Here is an 18,435-nt window from a genome sequence, read left to right on the forward strand (position 1 = left end):
AACGTACAATAGCCGGGTAGGGACTGAGACATTATCTCTGATTCCAATGTTCTCCGGTCACTGTAACAAGGGTGGCACGGGGGCTGCCGTTGAAAGTAGTATTGGCAGCTTTACCTGGCCATGGTCCAGGGATGCGAGTTAGCTTTCCATTGCGTCGGTACTGCACCACTATTCTGCAGTGGCTTTTCCAAGATGGCACAGTGCAGTTGTTCGCAACTCTAAACAGAATACACGAGAAAATCATCATCGTCAAAACAACAAAGGAACCCGACAACGATAGAGAGACTACAATTGTCATAAAACTATTCAGTTGTGCTCGCGTTCGATACTCAATCTCCGTACTTTTCTAGGATTCGAAAGCACATCTAGGATAATAGCAAGGGCCACTTGCCGGCCTGCTTTCCGCTGTATGGCTGAAGGAGCTATTAGGGGTTCGTTGTACACTATATTGATAAGTGGGCCAATTGCTAATGAGAATACTTTACCCGGATGTTCATTCCCTAAGGCCGCGAAGGGGAACACCTCGGATCAAATCCGTCCACGAAGCTTCTAAAAGCTTAGACACCATCGACCAATGAAACTTGGATGATTTATGTATTTTGCTGAATTAAGCAATTGAACTAGCAATATCCACACACAGGGTTCAATTTGACATCTCCACACCTTTTCCATGTAAGGTCTATTAAATAACCTTAGCGGAGCAACAAAACATGGGTCAAGTGCCCAATTAACAAATTTTGAGTTATCGGTCAATCATATTTCGGACGCAAAATTCATTGGAGCGCATCTTCTTCTTGTTAAAACTGGAGGTGGACGAGGTGGACGAGTTGGAGTTACCAACATACTCCGTAGATGATAATTGTTTCATCTTAAACGGTAGCATTGTAAGAATCAGCCTTCCACAAAAATCTTGCTCTTCGAGCCAATTCCTCGGCGTCAGTTACTCCACCCGAGAAAACAAACCCCTGTTCTCTTGAGTAGTCCACAAGCTTTTGCGCCAAAGGCTTATGCTTACGTTCATATGCAATAGAAGCCTCCATGAGTACTTCGGCAATCTCGGCATTGCTCGCATTCGGGTTGAGGGCATGAACACGGGGATTCAGCTCTTCATGCAGAAAGGTAGTAACGCCAATGAACCCGGTTGCCATCGAGCCTCCGATATGAGGTAGCATTCCATTAGCAGAATCACCGAAGCTCGTCATACAAAGACTTTGGTTGGTAAAGGTACCCAAAGTCTGCATGTGAGTCAGTTCAAGGCATACACAACCACCTGGTTGGTTATTAAGCAGCTGTTAGATTGTTAGCTCAAGGAACAACACCATTACTGCCAATGTCCTGAACGCTTACCGTCAAGAATTTCCGAACTTTGGAATTCGCCCCGGGAAAATAAGTAAGCAGCTCATCGGTAGTTGTTACGTAGTTCCTTCCACGCTTTTTCTGAACTTCCTCCATTGAGAATGCCGCAATATTAACGTATTTACCACCATCAATGGGGAAGGTTAATACGTGCCAACCTTTAATACCAAGGAACATAGATGTATCTGTAGTGAATCGCTTCCCAATCTCTGCCTCAATCTTGCTGCTCTCGACTTTTCCTCTGAATGTCACATGGCCTGAGTAAGCTGCGGGTATGTAGTCCTCACCCTGCACGAACTTTCTACACAGAGAATTCATACCATCGCACGCCCACAGAGCATTTGCGTGATCTTCACCACCATCTTCAAATGTCAGCGTTAATTCGCCATCAGTACTTTTCTTTACTGATTTGAGCTTTTTGCCGTACTGGATTGGAGTATCCTTGGGACCGAAAGCATCAAGCATCACCATAAGCTCATCACGTCCAATTCTCCCAAAGACTTCTCCCTCTGGGACACGAATGGTATGCAAATGATTGTCTTCCTCCCCGCCGTGGTGAAATTCCATCCAAACAGGGTCGGCTAAACATTGGTCGTGCAATTCCTTGTAGATAGCCGGATTAAGACTGTAAGACCGGGGAGTCAGTATTGCCTAACAGGGACGAACTTTTGGAAGAACACGAGAAAAAAGAAGTCCCGATACAGTCTACGGAAGCAAAAGGAGTATATTCAATGAGACATGACAGCGGAATTTGAAATCGAAAATAGAAGCAGGTAGAAAAACAAAGGGTTTGGTGGACTAAATAAGCTTACCGCTTCGTCGTTGCAAGCGTTTGTGGCCCAATACCATAGCCAAAGGCGGGGCGTAGAGGTAATGTTTCGGCTTCGAATTGTGTATACTCAATTCTTGGATGAGCAGCTACACTACTCAGAAGTAGCTTACCAATTGGGCCACTGCCTATCACACTGATTCGAAATTTTGGAACTTCAGGCATTTTGAAAATAGGAATGTACTTAGGTCCTGCAATTTCCAAAATAAAAGAGAGATGAGAAGATATGGTATTAGAATGGGAAAACGGGCATTCTGACTGAAATAGGGTACCTATATTCCAATGAAGCAGGGGATATCAATCGATATGCTTCCAGCTCCAGAGAATCTAACCGAATTTTATTGGCCAATTTATATGATATCTTATGCTTGCAAAAAGAGTCAAGGTCAACGAACCTCCCCCATTTTCTCTTGCATTGGCCCACAAATAATACCTGTTCATACTAAATATCAGATCATCGATTGAACAGTAGGTATTGTACCCCCGTACGATACCAAAAGTCCCTGTATCTGAATTGAAAGGATCCTGCTCCGTATTCGCGATGTTCGAGATCTTCCCAGGGCCAAAGACTCCTCCGCAGAAATGCAATTGCGATAGCGAATGTATCGAATTCGTGAAAAAATCAGAAAGCATTCCCCATTTTTGATTGTCATGCTTGATTGTCTCGAGATTGTCTAGACCAGCGTGTCCTGGTCTTGTTATGTAGTGGATAGAGTAGCTACACCAAAAATCCTCGGGCATACCTGCGTGTACAACTATGGTACTCTTGAGCGACATTCAGCCGGGAACGCATGAGAACTTGAGAAGATAGAGGTGGTGAATCATATTTTAGGGGTCGTCGACTCCGTCAGATGGGGAGCGATCGCGACATTTTTTCCTTTTCAGCCTGAAAAGACGCGTGAAGAAGAGCTACACCAAGAAATAACACCTCCTAGCTAGAGATTCCATTTCCATAGTATGAGGATGCTGTCCATACGATTTCATGTGTGAGAAGTTGCATCGCTGGTACAAGAAATATCAAAAACCTTGAATAGTTGTTGGTGTGTGTCGTGAATTGATTTTGTTTGCAAGGTGATACTCATCTACGTGCCATCGAGCCATCTTACAATAATTAGCGTTTCGGCTCGTTTCGGTCACCGTATCCTCGTATCCTCATTACCTCTCCCTCTCTTTCTCTCTCCAAATTTCCACACAACACGACGACTGTTGCAATACCGACCTTTGAAATTTGATATACGATGCTTAGTCTTTATCATACAGTCATATATACAACCGCGTTCTAGTAGCCTAAGCCCCTCTTGAAAGCAAGACTCGAGGGTTTATCAGAGGTTAATGAATGCTATAATTTGGTATCGACTACTTTACATATACTTTAGAAATTCTACAGAGTTTTGTTACAAATTGTCCCAAAAGATACTGTAAATGTATGTCCGAAGTCCTTCTACGCTATGCAAGACTAATAGAATAGGAGAGGGAAGTTGCTAATCGTTGTTTCTCAAACAAATCTATCGCCTTTTAACCATATAGCCTGTTATCGTCTCTTAGTATCGATAGACCTGTTTGAGATTTGGGGACACTGCAAATCCTCTCGTGTTGCTAGAATTATCAGAACCCTCAACAATATTTTCAACTACCAAACAATCGTTCTTAGGTAGTACTGAGGCCGATTTGAATCATTTGGCATAAACTCCAAAAATAGATTTCTGCCTAATGAAAAAAGAAATTTTAGAATCTGTATGGTGTGTTTATAGAAATCTTATAAAGAAAGATCGAATTCAGCCTTATTAAAGATTTTTTGTGAAAAAATTTATATCTTTAAATAGCCCTTAGGGTTAGCTTTATTTACTTGTTTTTGAAATTCATTTCGAAATTTTCTATAGGAAGTGTACTAATATTTAAAATCTATTTTCAAATAGTTTTCGTTTTTGTGCATAGACCACTCTAGAATAAGCGAAACAAGCTTAGTAAGAATTCCTTAGTTTTCCTTTTTGTGCATAGACCACTATAGAATAAGCGAAATAAGCTTAGTAAGGATCCCTTATCGAGCTTATCTAAAGCTCGAGCTCGAGCTTATTTCGCTTAAACTGTATGACTAATACAACTCCCAATTAGTATATATAATATTAATACAAGTATTCAATTCAGTACACAACCTTAAAGAGATTTATAAAATGAGATAAAAAGAGATTGAATTGTTAATTAGAGCTCAGGGAATCGATTGATATAATTATTCTTGAATTATCTCAAAAATTGAAATTTATATCTAATATCGAAATATTCTAACAAATTTTAAAAAGATTAAATTTCAATATTTGATCTCTTATTCTTCAAAACTATTAAATTAAATATAAATTTCAATTTTTGAGATAATTCAAAAAGAATTATATTAATCGATTCTCTGAATTCTAATTAATAGATATACTTGTTTTGTTTTCATTTTATATATCCTTTTAAGATTATATACTGAATTGATTTTTTCGTATAAAAGCACACCACTAAATTCTAAATACGATTTAAGCTCAGGCAAAAATCTATTTTTGGGGTTTATGCCAAATGATCCAAATCGGCCTCAGTAGGTATTCAAGTTGTGTCTACGCGATAAGGGGGAATATGTAATCCTTTCAATTGTATATTTTGCTGGGTAACAACCGCTTGATGATCTTAGAACTTACGAACGCATGGTATTCTTCTAGTTGATACTACTTGACAAACGTGTCGAAATATCACCAAAAAGGTACAAGTACAATTTACCTCCGCGATACGAGAAATCTGTTATAGCTGTGTTCAATGTCCTTAAGACCTCGGGATTTACAGACTTTTCATCAAAAGCCTTTTACAATAATCTAAGTTTACGATTCCTTTATTGAATTGCAGGCGCCTCGGTGGGTATCCGCGTTTAATTCCCTGTGAAAATCACAGTCTATTTCGAATAACTAAAGATTGGAGCGGAGAGACGATTTTGCAGATAACTAACTCTGATGCAGTCATTCAAGGGAAGGTAGTGATTTTCGTGGAAGTAAAATATCGAGTCCTAAGCTAAGTACTCGCTTTCGCCCATTTTGTTCCCCTCAAAATGAGCTTCTCCCGAGTTTGGTAAACTATTTGTGAGATAGATTGTCAGCGAAGTACCTTCCCCCACTATTGCCATGATAAGACATCCCCTCAAATCTGAAATTAGAATTCAGAGTTACCTGGAGGATACAAACCTATTACTCAGATCAGATGCCTAAGGGTAAACGTAACTCCAACATTTTGAAATGGTATGCTGCGCGGCTACCAGTCATTCCGACCATCTTGGCGGGGTAGGCGTAATACAAAAGTAATGGTTGCCCTTCATTGAAGCTAAGTAGTAGTTTCTTAATCAAAATTCAACGAGACCATCTCAGCTCAATATGGAGTCTTCACGATCAGGTGTTGCATCATCTAAAGAAAAATTACCGTTCACCACATTCGATTCAACAGCTCAGGATGAGGATAAGACAGCAGCCAGTAAATCTGAAAGCATGTCTCTGAAATTCACAATCCAATGCCTGGTAGTGGTGATATTGCTGAATATTTTTCTGTACAATACGGTTCGATACTCCTCGGCGGAGACCACGAACTTCGGCGATTGCTCCCATGTGAACGCTACTTTGGAACCCTCGAGATTTACGAATGATCTAGGCAAGCTTTCATCAGACTCAAAGTCCGGAGACAGGAGCCATGGAAATGATCTCCCGTCAGCATGGTTGCTTGAAGCAGTAGGTGCTTATACTAAAAAGACATATGTGTCATTCAGCGATGTCACCGCTATCTGTGCCAATTACTCTGAGAAGAACTCCCCTTCCCGTTGTACAACAAACACTATTGCGTCTGCAATACTTCTCAGCAGCTCTATAATTTCCCTTCGATCAGAGCTTATTAATTTTACGACTCCGCACCTTTCGAATGGACGACCGCTGAATCCCAACTTCGATCCTCCAGCTCTACTGGACATGATGTACCCTAATCCTTCAGAATTTCCGAAAGCTGTACCATACCATATCACCCATACTATCGGTTTTCCTGTTCATCACGTAGGGTATTATTGCCCTCTATCATCACCATGCACCAACCCAATATTCAGCATCTCAACCCATGAAGGTATTCCCATGCTCTTCACATTCCTCCCTTCTATCCTCGGTACCAACAGGGAAGTTCTCAAGTTTGGTTTCGGAAATGCGACAGGCTACCACTTTTCTACCAATAATTTCGCGAGCGGTGGGTTTGATGTACTGTTTGAAAAAGCAAAGTCCCCTTTGCTTGATCCTAAAAACGATTACTCTCAGATGAAAGAAGAAGTACATTGTCTTCTCAGTGATGGACTGAAATTACCTGGTCTCTTCTTCAAGGTCCACACTCATGGCTCTAGGGAGAAAGGACTTCATGGGGCAGTAAGCCCATGGACCTGCAATGAGAGAAGCGAGATAGAGCGAATGGAGTCGATCATGACGTCGGAACAAAATATGACTACTTGTGCTGCGGCTATAGCACTGCGGCATTCTATGAGATTAGAATTATGGCTTTTGGGAGGTTCTTGTTTGGGATTGGCTGGCTCAGGATTACTTTTGTCGCTATTTTCCTGGTGGCTCGAGAACAGGCAAGGAAGGATTCGTTTATAATTGAAGGGTAAATTCCACGGCTTTTAGTAGGTTAAGGAGTTGGGAAAATATTATTTGAGGAAATGGATGTTTCAATGCACAGGGACCTGGTGCAGAGTAGACATTGGGATTTCATAATACCATGCTTGAGTTAGAGTTGGATTTGATGAGTTGGATACCAATTCAATGCATATTCATAGTGCTACCATCCCATTTTAATATTACGATATATAATCGTTGAACAACACCGACATCTCCCTGTAAACCTTCGTAACTTACAAACATCATCATCCACTTACTAGACATTGCCACTCCACCTAACCACTCAACACCTTATCCCCAATTCTGACCAGATCCTCATTCGACAACGTCTCTTTCTCAATCCCCTTGACTGCCTGCTCCAACAAAGTCGCCGCAATGTGACTAACATCCACTTTCGGAAGCCCAATAAGACTTCTCTCAATTGTCGATAATACACTGCCCACCAACCCTTGCCGACGATCCGGTCCATCTATCAGTCCTGGTTTCGCTATACATGCTTCCACTGTCCCATGTGACGCATGAGCAAAATCGACGACACGGGATTCAGCTTCACCCTAAAAAACCATTAAATAGGTACTCAACCCTTGCCAAACAGGAGAAAAAGAACACATACCCGCATCAAAAGATAATCACCCATAACCCAAGGCTGTTTACTCTGATCTCTCTCACTCTTATGTCCACTAACATAAATAAACCGAAAAGGTCTAACACCCTTTTCACGCGGAAGCTGGGTAATAGTTTCGAGCCCGTTTACTGTGTACTCTACACAGATTTTCCTCGCTTCATCTAATGTTGAATCTTTCATTTTAGAAGGGGTTATTGCAATGAGCCTATGCTATTGATTAATATTTTGTCAATCAAATCTTTAATACGTAAGCGATAAATGAAGGGGTCAAGAATATAAGGATAGAGGAAAGGTAAACAACAATACCAAATACACGCATCCGCACCCTCAAGTTCCTTCCTCACACTCTCCGAATAATTTGAGAAATCATCACAAATGACAGCTTTGAATTTTGTGCCGTCAGCATTATCGTCAAGGGTTTGTGGTGCAGATGTTTCACGACGAGCAAGGGCTATGACGGATGTGATTTCCGGGCTGGAGAGGGCTTGTTTGATGGGTTCTGTGGCGACAAACCCCGTTGATCCGGCGACGATGAGTTTCATGGTTATGGGAAATTTGGGCTTACAGTTGAGTATATCAAGCAATTTGTGAAGAAGTTGAGTAATTGAGATACAGATTACGAGTTCAGAGCGAGAAATGTAAGCAGCATATAGGTAGTAGATAGCGTCACCAACTGTTGGGCATGTCGGGATTTGGTATTTGTTAACTCCATATGTATGAACGGCCTCTTAGGTGAGAATACATATGATTGTTATCACGTCTCTGAACAATAAACGAGAATGACGTAAAGTATAAAGTCTTTTTGAGACAGATAATAACAAAATTCGATTTCTTAATACAGACTGCTAGTTTTCAGGACAGATTATATGATTGTAAGATCTTATAACAATAGAATTATATAATCGCTTTAAAACTAGACGTTTGATTGATCTATAAATCGTAATAACTTTAAAAACTAATTTTATTATTATTTCATTATTATTTTAAAAATTTCAGGATTTGATTTTTTTTTAAAGATTTTCTAAAAAGTGATTTATTTTTTAGAAAATCTAGAAAATCTACCTAGTCTAATATTTTGAATATTTTGAATATGTTAAACGTATTTAAAAACTAGTAATCTATATTGAAACTAACGATCTGTATTAAAAAGTCGAATTTTGTTACTATTTGTCTCAAAATTCTACTATATAAAGATCGATTTACTGTATAACTCATGAGTAAATCAAAAGAGTAAGTAAAGTCAATGAACGAATAACTAATGCTACCTAATTAACAGCAAACGCAATCAAATGATGGATGAAATCAACGAGAAAAACAGCAATGGATGCAATTGAATACACCCCGACTACTAGAAAACTATTTAAAAAGTCACAAACATATTGTATAAATTGGATTGTCTCTTGACTAAGTTGACTAGCCAGAAACTCAATGGGGCTGAGATCAAACGCAATTCGATAATGTGAAAATTTTCAAGCATAAATTCAATCAAATGCTTCAAGGTTATCTAATTGTGTTTGCAAGCAGAGCAAATCAGGTTAACTAAATTCTCAACTCCATCGCTTATTCCTCGATTCGCCATTCCCATGAGAATTCGATTCCATCCTCCCAATCATAAATCCAAGGCCGACCAACTACCGAATACAAAAAGGATATACCATACGAATGCATTGGCTATGACAAAGTATATTTAATCGAGTACTTGTAAGCTTCTTTCCCCCTCAAAGAAGTAATTTCTCATCTCAATGAACCCCATTTGCCTTTCCACCACTCCCGCTCGCTCTCTTTGGACTTCTTCCATTGGTTAATTCGCTTAAAGCCCCTTCATTTCCATCTTCCTCATTTCCTCCAAGTAATTTGTCCATAAAACTGATGTAATCATATTGTGGCATACCTCTATCTTCTTGTAGATCAGGGCCTTTATGCATCGGTATGAATTGAGTCAATTTTTCAATGACTTCATCGGGTACTAAACTATGTCTCAAATCCATTTCTGTAACATATGGTTTGCCGTCCGCAACTTCGCGGAAGGACTGGAAAACTTGCTCCGCTGTATTTTGATCTTCTGTGACATCCACCATAAATCGGATGAATTCTTCAAACGTTACGTAGTCCTTTCCATTTGATGTGTCGAGGAAATAGTCGTGCATTTCGTCTTCGGAGAAGACGAGACCAAGTGATGCCAAGGCTGCACTGAATTCCAATTCTTGTAAACTGTTGGTAGCGTCGCGATCAAAATGTCGGAAAACACTTTCGAATTCTTCAAGTTGTATTGGCGTCAAATTTGTCATGTTACGAGCCACTACTTGGTTGTCCAAGAATGCCAACTTCTTCGCAACCGAATTTTTGACAAGACTCATCTCGTAGCAAAGCTCATCGTATGTGTAAGTCGTAAAATCATTCTCCTCGATATTTGCTTCCTCGCATTTCTTGTCTATGGCCTCGATTTGATCCAAGAATTGATTGAGAGGTGGAAGATTATCATGTAATCGGCGTACATGAACCAGTTGATCCTCAACATCACCCTCCAATCCTGATATTGCCAATTGCATAGTATTCAGAGTAGTTGCGAAGTCGTTGGCTTTGTCGGCGAAAGATCTTCGCAAGGCATTTTTGATACTAAAAATCATTAGCACAATTCAGTTTGCACATGCATTAAACTTACTCCCTGATGGTCTCGTTTATCAGTTGACCTCTCGCCATTTCCCCTTTCATTAACTTCGCCCATTCTTCATCCAGAACACTCAACCTCAACTCTGGGGGTGGGTCATAAGCCCGAAGACGGTATGTGCTGAGCTTCGTCTTTATGTTCCCTAACAGTGCTGCAAGATCACTTTTCTCTGCAACCCACTCTCTTTTCTGGCCTCTCTTGTATGAACTGAAGTGTGTCGCCTGTTTCTTTGCATCCGCATATGTACCTTCGAAAGTCGCATCTTGCCAAGTAAGAACCTGCTCCTTAATACTCTTCAAAAGTGCTCTCATTCTCTTCTCGTAAGCACTCTGCATCTCCCAAGCTCCTTGCATGTTATTGACGAACTTCTCTACTCTTCGACCAGCGTTTTCGACCTTCTCCATCTGCGAAAAGGCATGGAACCAATAGGCTATGTAGGTCATCAAACTTCTCTCATCCGGTTTAGCCACATCGCAGACATCCTCAACATCCAAAAGTGCTGGAATACCAATTTCTTTAGTAGCGATGTCAAAAGCCAATTGCATGTTTCCTCTGTGATCATCCTTGTCTAAAGTATCATAATCGATCAGATCTGGGCGATGGATATCGAGCAATGCACAGAATGCTAAGCCATCGTTCCAACTGTCTGTAAAATTTCGAACATCGACCTCTTCGTAACAAGCTGTTTTTCTTTGACACCATAGCAATAAACCTTCTTTTGCAGTCATACCTTCCAAGTTGATGTCAGAGATGGTAAATCGGAGAATGAGCGTCCAGATCAAGCCGAGTATGATTTTGCGATTTCCGTCCACAACATCTTCGGCTCCGATGTTTGTCATTTGAATTCCTCTGGATTTGATGAAGTCTAGCGACAAATTTGCGTTCTCGAATCGCTGCACTCGTAGTTTAGGCTTCGCCGCATATCGTCCGAGTGATTCGTTGGAGAGACATTCGAGGAGATGAATGAGAATGACCTACTATGTTAGCATTTAAGAAGAGACCCCTCGCAGAGAGAACTTACTCCATCGCTCAAATCTTTAACCAAATCTATTACTTCCAGTTTCCTGTGCGCTATCTTGGTGTTCAACCTAATTTCTAGTAAATAACCCATTCATGCTTCGCAAATACACTAGGCCGGCTTACCATTTTGTGAAAGTTTTCTGTTGCACCGTAATCCATTGTTGCTGTTCAGCAAAAGCCATCTTTCCAAGCTGATGCTCATGCAGCGGTTCAACTGCTTTCAACGCTTCCCCTGAGCCTGAAATTGATCCCTTAGATTTATTTCTATGCTGGTACCTCTTTCTTCTTCTTCCTAGCCCGAGCTCTTCCTCGCTCTTCTCGGGTTTCTCTGCAGATCTCTGCAATCGTGCTGCCTCGGAAAATTGTCTCGAACGTAGTGTCTCGCGTTCTCTTTGGCTCGCAGATCTTTCGCGCCTTACAACCCTAGGTGGTGTCGCAGGTGGGGTATTCGGAGCGTTTATCTCAAAATCTGTTGTGGAAGAAGAAAACCTTTTTTCTTGACTTTGCGTGTGACTATGATTTTCAATAGGAGTTGGTGAAATTGTACGTGAGTGACGTGGTGATGTGGATGTGCTGGTTTCCTCAAATTTGTTTACTTCTAAATTAGGATTGGCGGTAGTTGCCGGCGGTGACCCCACCAAGCAACGATCGTTGCCAGGGGTGTCAAAAATTGCCGAAGCGGCAAGCGGCGTTGGCGTTTGTTTCCCCTTGCTTTCTTCAACATAATCACCAATTTCTGATGATGGTGGCGACGGCGGTGACGGTGACAATGGGATTTCAATGTTCTTTGATGATATCGATGGTAACGTTAATTCTGACGTTGATTCTTCTTCAACGTTGTCCTCGGTAACGTCCGTTTCCACGTGAGTTTCATCCACTTTCGCATCTTTCTCTTCGACACTCTCGATTTCGTCCTTGACATCTAACTCTTTCACTACCAAAATATCTTCTTCCTTCACGTATTTCTCTCCGAAGCTTGCAGGTTCCCTTTTGTCATCCTCCAATCCCTCTTCAACTCCCAGATTCTGTTCCCTCTTTGTATCCTCCTCTTCCAATCTTGCATCCAGATTCTTCACCACAAACAAATCTTCATCTCTAGCATCTTCGATTTCTCCACTCTCTCCATCTTTTCTTGTCGCGTCTAGATCTTTGATTACGATGATATCCTCTATCCTATCCTCTTCTTGCGTCTCTTTGTTTGGGGTATCGATTTTTGGCGCTTCGGTCTTTGGTTCTATCCTCAATGATTTCTTTAAGGCGGAAAACATGTTGAAAACAAAATTGAATATAAAAGTCACAAAGGGTTCTACAATGGCACGAATCTATAACCTTTAAGTAAAGGCACACAGCTATAATTGAATACACAGCCAAACTACTCAAGGCTAGGGTTATTTTTGCATGATGAAACATCAATTCATTCGTGTTTCTGATCAGCAGCCCACAATCTCTGCATCAAAGCGGAATATCACTGGCTGAAGAAACTTAGGGTTCCTGACCAGTGTATCATGTTACCTACCATACAACGAGTTTATCATGCAAATGATCAATCTCGAACTTTACAAATTTATCGAATGGACCTATTCAACAATTCATGGCATTGTCGATTAGTCCTTATTCCCCATATTATCACCCGAAATTCACGATCCATATTCAATAATTCATTTGACACTCCTCCATTTACATGGAAATCGTACTTCAACAAGGACGGTCCTACCTAGACACCAAAGATGTACAGTGTTTTCAATATTCAAGACCAAACCAACCAATCGTTATTTGGATTGGATGTTTGATAACCTGTGAGGAAATTATTGTGCCGAAGTTTTTGCGGATTTACGTATATTGTCAAGGGTCATATGTTTTTAATAGACTGAATCATACGATGATGTAGCAATATATACCTGGGTAGGTAGTCATATATGTTGTATTGATATTACAAAATTACAGATCTTGAGAAGAGAAGGGCGCGGGGGCGCAAGGGGTTTCCCCTTTGTGTCTGCGCACACAAATACAAGGGCTCTAAAACGACGTGTACAATGCACGCCTAGAGTAGGTATTCAATAGTCCGAACTGTAGCCCAACTATCCAAAGTTTTGGAACATCAATTCCTTTTGAATATTGAATTTATTTGAAGAATCAAAATAATGTTCATCATCATGTTGATTTGAAACAATAAATCTATCAAATCAATAATCATATTCTCAGAATCTCAAGACTAAAATCTTTGAGTGGAATGTAGTTCGGGCTATTGGAAACACTGTGCGTACCCCCCAGATCAATCAGAATATTCTGAAGCTCTTAACTTGGCGATTTATTTGGCACTGAAAATAGGAATACATATTGATGTCACTGTTCAGAATCAGACTTTCAATGTTTCCCTTGTCTGGTTTTATTTATCTATTTATTTGAATAAATGTGTCGCTTTTTACGCTTCTGTAGATCATACGTATGTGGAAGGCCGCACTTCTCTTGTGGCAATTGTGTTCAAACCCGAATGCATGAATTAAGAGTATATTAGAAACAATTTCTTGACTGCCATCCCAACGCTACGACATTTCAGATAATCTGATTCTCAAACGCCTCAAGGAACCATGACAGATATGTCCAAATTCGCGAACACCATCCTACTCCACTATTTTATTACGCCCGTCATCCCATTGAGTCTCACAACTTGCGCTCTATTAATAACCAAAAGCCGTATTCGAACAACCGGCTTTGACACATGTCAGACAATAAAGTGGCAGCTTCTCGCAAATTTTGGTGAAAGCAGCGCATTTTGAAAGATTCGTCCAGCCAGCAGTTGTAGCACATTTCAAGGTGTCTGCGTAACAGGCAGCGGTTGATTTTTGGCAAGTCAACATGGTGTTGAAAGGAGTAACCTTACCACACCATTTTCCAACTGTCACAGCGCATGTTGCCGCCGGGGTTGGGACTACGGTTGGCGTCGGTAAAGTCGCCGAAGTCGATTGCTTGACCGTCGTTGAACTCTTTACAGAGCTTGTGGATGACTTCGCAGTGCTTGTGGGTTTTAAAGTTGTTACAGTCGCGGATACAGTAGAACTTTTGGCAGTTGTAGCGCCAGTTCCTGATGTACCACTAGTCTTTGCGCTTGTAGAAGCGCTTTGGGATGAGACTGCAACAGAAGATGACGCGGTCGAACCGGAGGTGAGAGAGCGATACCAATTTGTTCTATCGGTGTCACCCAAACAATCACCAACCGTAACGCCCTTCCATCCTCTGGCCTTGATTTGATCGAAATAGTAGGTGGAAAGGTTGCCAACAGATTGCTGTACAATATCGTGCTGGATAGACAGGTAGTCTTGAACAGCTGTTGCAGCAAGTGCTTTCTGCACAATGTTCTTGGAGTTCTGAATTTGCGATGGCAAGGGGTTTAAATAATCCTGGGTGTCCAAATCGAAATAGACCCTGTGGTACCCTAGAGTTTGCATATCTGCCCAGCATCCTGATGCCTCAGTACAATCAGAGTAAGGAGGTCTCATGTAAGTTGGCCATTTTCCGATGATGTTATTGAAGGCCATCTCATTCTTCACCATCTGTTGCATTCGAAGGTCGTGTGAAATATTTGAAAGAGAGTAATGACTCCAGGTATGAGATGCAACTTGATGTCCTTCAGCAATCATACGTTGAATCAAAGATGGATAGGGAGCGGTAGTATCGATTTCTCCTTTTCCGTTGTTGTTTCCGGTGATGAAAAACGTCGCTTGATAGCCATACGACTTTAGAATGTCGAGGAGATCGGATGTATAATTGTATGGACCATCATCGTAAGTAAGAGCTACGACATTATTTTGCACGCAGTCATAAATGTCATCCGTGTAGGTGATAGGTCCTGTCAATGGTCTTGCAACATTAAGAGTTGATGCTCCGGCAGGCGTTGCATCTGAGTCGCATCTTCCATATCCAAGTAAGCAACTTCCTGGATCAGCACAATAGTCTTGGGTGGTTCCGCAGTATCCAGAAACTTGTAGCATGTTAGTAAGCAATTTGGCAAATCGGGACTCGTCTACTCACCACTACAGCATTGGTTTCCTCCACAAGTTGCACCACCAAAGTTTGGACCACAGGTTCCTCCTGTGGTTGGCTCGGCAGCAGCAGTGGTACAAGTTCCAAATGCAGACTGACATCCTACGTCGCAATAATCTGTTGTGTTTCCACAATATCCCGATGTAGAACAGCAAAGTCCTCCAGTACAAGAAAGCCCACCATTGCTCGCTCCGCATGTGAAAGTGTTTTCTGAAGGTTGGACTGTTGTTCCGGTACAAGTTCCAAAGGCAGTTTGGCAACCAGCTCCGCAGTAGTCTAGGTAAGTACAAATTAGTCTATAAACAATGTGCAAGTTATTCAGAGATTCGCCAACATACCAGTTGTGTTACCACAATATCCATAGGCCGAACAGCATCCTCCCGTGTTTACAGTAGCGTCACATGAATAGCTATTGTTTGCTCCAGCGAACGAATTTCCGCAAGTGTTGTCTGTACTTATTATGGCTCGCTTGGAAAGGAAGGCAAGAAAGCCAGGATCTTGGGAGTCAGTTCCCTCCACTGGAAACGCAAGACCCATACCACTGAGCGTGAAGCCCGTGGCCAGAGTTAAAAAGAATGATCTCATCTTGGTCGTTAATAAATTACAAAGTAGTCTGTTGAAAAATGTATACACTAAAAGATTTGAAGCAGATAATGAATGATTGGATATATTATGGAAATGGACGAAGAAAAAAGAATGTCAGTTCAAAAAAAGAATGTCAACGGTCTGATATGCCGGATTAGGGGTGAAGAGGAAGGAAAAATGAAAGACAATGACGAGAAGCAAGATATATATAACATTACCATACCACGGGTCGACATATCATTACCAAGCTACAAGAAAATACTACATACGACGCCGCCTGTTCTTTGACTGCGACTTTTTAGAGATGTTTACATGCATCTCTGAATTGATTCCCAGAATTATCGCCAAGTTTTGTGGCCAAGGAGGACATGGCGTTGTTAGGCGTCGTCCCGTCTTCTTGGAAAGAGTCCGTGGAACCAGATGAAAAGTTCCGATCGGAACGTCTCATGAATTTCATTCGTCGAATATTTCTGAAACATGAATCTCTGGAGGCAAATGGATTAAAATTTAAGGGGTACTGACGGGAGCTTTAAATTGGTGGGGAAGCCTTTCTCTTTCCAGCTAAACTCATTAATAGTGTTTATGCGCAGTCACTATTTCTCTTGAGATATTCGTCCCAACTTCAACAAAGGAGAGAAGAAATTCGAGTCACGCATTTCTTGAGGTCTAGATTCCATATACGTACGGTACATTTGACCTGGCAAGTGACAGGTTTTCTATTTCCCAAATACCTGCTTACCTATGAGAAGAGGTTGTCGCTCTCGGCCCTAGATATGTTTCTGCACAGTCTTCAAAAAAAAATTCGTCTGAACTCAGAAGGGGTCAAAGCATAATGAAAAATATCTTTATTCAATTTTTATCTCTAATTTATATCCCTTTTCCCAAGTCCAAAAGAATGTGCCCAATCGTAATCGTTAACTCGTCAATCTCTCAAATCATCATTCATCCATCTTTTTTCCGTCATTCGTCATTTATCTATTACCAGTCGTCATTTTCAAGTCGTCTATTGTCTAAATCAAGCCTGAGCTCGTTAATCAATTATCATCCTTCGTTCAGTGCAGGCGCTGATCGAAGAACTCAAGATATCGAGGGGCTCTCTATGCCTAATTCATTGGGGTTAGCTTAATTCATGATTGGCTGTTACTGAGGGAAATTTATAAGGCTTACCTGGCAAGCATAGTCGGTGTAGCATTGCTCATCAACCTTTGGCTCATACAAGACGAATCTTGTAAGACGGACACAGGTCAAGGCAGTGGTAGAGGTGCTGACAGTGGCGCTACCAACGGTAGACCCTGACTTGGCGGCATAAGCATCCTCGCCAATGACAACAGTGGCGTTGAATGGAGTAGTGGCCTTCCAAGTTCCATCTTCGTAGTAAATGGAGTCAGTTTTGCTGAGGATGGCTGTCTTGCTTGGGGTCTGGCCAGCGAGAGACAAAGACTTGGTTGGGTAGTAGTCTATCTCAGCGTAGGCTGCGAAGGTGATGTTGTTGAAGCAGTTAACGAGGTAGTACATTTGGGTAGAGGCGGCGCGGGCATCGATGGCTGCTGCTGGAATTGCAGCTGGAGCGGCCGAGGTAAGGGTGGAGAGGACGAGGAGAGGGATAGAAGCAATCATGGAGAAACGCATTTTGATGGTTGGTTTGAGAGACTCGAAGAGTGACAAGTTTGAGAAGGGTTTGTAAGTTGTTGTAGAAGGAAGATCTTTGAGATGATCGAAGTGTTGTGATGATGGGAAATACTTTGCTGATGAAGCCTTCTTATATACTTTCTTTTCGTAGGAAGATCGATGGATCTCTGAAAAGCTTTTCTCGACCAAGCTTTCCCTATGCATCGCTGACCGCAAACAACCCATGTATCACGATCGTGGAAACAATGATACATCATCGCCGCGATTGGCTTTCTCCTCTCAAGCCACTATACAACATACGACACGATTTGAGACATTCGAATCAATCAATCAATATTTACTGGGCCTCAATATCATCTTTGGCGCCAAAACGTTCTCTCGTCTCGGGCACCCACTGTATCAGCCATGAAGATTCTACTGATAACGGCTTTCCAATAGCCAGAACCGACTCCTCTGGACCACGATCGGATTATGATTGTCCCATGTAAAGAAAAAAGAGGCACAGTTCAGTTGATGATTGAGCAGACAGTGGTCCCGATAATCATTCTCAATATTTTCTTACATGATGTCGATATCTTTCAAACGGGCTAGATCGTCTTGTTATCCCAGTTATTCCGTATTATTCCACCAAACAGAAAGCAGTTTTCAATATCTTCAGCCATTGATGCCTTGTAGCTGTAGGTCATCGATATTTATGCAGGGTCGGAACGAGCCCGTATCAGGCTAAGCGATGCCCCACTGAACAAGCATAAACAACGGCTTCCGGATCTGCAAGTCGATCGTAACGGCGATGCAGACCACATTCGTATGAACGCTTGAGGAAGGATCTCCGAAGTTGATCTGTTGGCTGTCAAATTAGTCAAGGGTCTTTATTAAAGTGTTAAAATCTCTGCCAACGCGGGTCTGGCCCATACTTCCGAACCAATTTTTCATCGAGGCGGTCAAAGCTCCATGTCATCGATGAGAGGATTTCCACGCTTATTACAATCTTTGATCTGTGATCTTCGATACCGTCAGCCCG

General features: G+C 41.6%; 6 protein-coding genes across 6 annotated transcripts; 1 reads left to right on the forward strand and 5 right to left on the reverse strand.

Moving 5' to 3' along the window:
* Window positions 1-869: 869 nt before the first annotated feature.
* EAE98_009208 (uncharacterized protein) lies at window positions 870-2,350 on the reverse strand (the record flags this gene model as incomplete). The annotated part of the gene is made up of 3 exons (XM_038956829.1): window positions 870-1,289; window positions 1,348-1,981; window positions 2,169-2,350. The coding sequence occupies 3 exons, from the start codon at window positions 2,348-2,350 to the stop codon at window positions 870-872; spliced, it is 1,236 nt and encodes a 411-aa protein (XP_038806895.1).
* Window positions 2,351-5,577: 3,227 nt separating this feature from the next.
* On the forward strand, window positions 5,578-6,825 carry EAE98_009209 (uncharacterized protein; the record flags this gene model as incomplete). Its single annotated transcript, XM_038956830.1, has 1 exon — window positions 5,578-6,825. The coding sequence occupies one exon, from the start codon at window positions 5,578-5,580 to the stop codon at window positions 6,823-6,825; it is 1,248 nt and encodes a 415-aa protein (XP_038806896.1).
* Window positions 6,826-7,113: 288 nt separating this feature from the next.
* EAE98_009210 (uncharacterized protein) lies at window positions 7,114-8,013 on the reverse strand (the record flags this gene model as incomplete). The annotated part of the gene is made up of 3 exons (XM_038956831.1): window positions 7,114-7,400; window positions 7,460-7,676; window positions 7,778-8,013. 3 exons carry the CDS (start codon window positions 8,011-8,013, stop codon window positions 7,122-7,124), a joined length of 732 nt encoding a protein of 243 aa, XP_038806897.1. The 3' UTR covers window positions 7,114-7,121.
* Window positions 8,014-9,210: 1,197 nt separating this feature from the next.
* EAE98_009211 (uncharacterized protein) lies at window positions 9,211-12,427 on the reverse strand (the record flags this gene model as incomplete). Its single annotated transcript, XM_038956832.1, has 4 exons — window positions 9,211-10,087; window positions 10,134-11,113; window positions 11,161-11,227; window positions 11,283-12,427. 4 exons carry the CDS (start codon window positions 12,425-12,427, stop codon window positions 9,211-9,213), a joined length of 3,069 nt encoding a protein of 1,022 aa, XP_038806898.1.
* Window positions 12,428-13,837: 1,410 nt separating this feature from the next.
* Window positions 13,838-15,785, reverse strand: EAE98_009212 (uncharacterized protein; the record flags this gene model as incomplete). Its single annotated transcript, XM_038956833.1, has 3 exons — window positions 13,838-15,138; window positions 15,189-15,476; window positions 15,539-15,785. 3 exons carry the CDS (start codon window positions 15,783-15,785, stop codon window positions 13,838-13,840), a joined length of 1,836 nt encoding a protein of 611 aa, XP_038806899.1.
* Window positions 15,786-16,611: 826 nt separating this feature from the next.
* EAE98_009213 (uncharacterized protein) lies at window positions 16,612-17,414 on the reverse strand (the record flags this gene model as incomplete). The annotated part of the gene is made up of 2 exons (XM_038956834.1): window positions 16,612-16,888; window positions 16,953-17,414. The coding sequence occupies 2 exons, from the start codon at window positions 17,412-17,414 to the stop codon at window positions 16,883-16,885; spliced, it is 468 nt and encodes a 155-aa protein (XP_038806900.1). The 3' UTR covers window positions 16,612-16,882.
* Window positions 17,415-18,435: the final 1,021 nt, after the last annotated feature.

This window comes from Botrytis deweyae (genome assembly GCF_014898535.1).
Source record: "Botrytis deweyae strain B1 chromosome Unknown BDEW_026, whole genome shotgun sequence".
NCBI lineage: Eukaryota > Fungi > Ascomycota > Leotiomycetes > Helotiales > Sclerotiniaceae > Botrytis > Botrytis deweyae.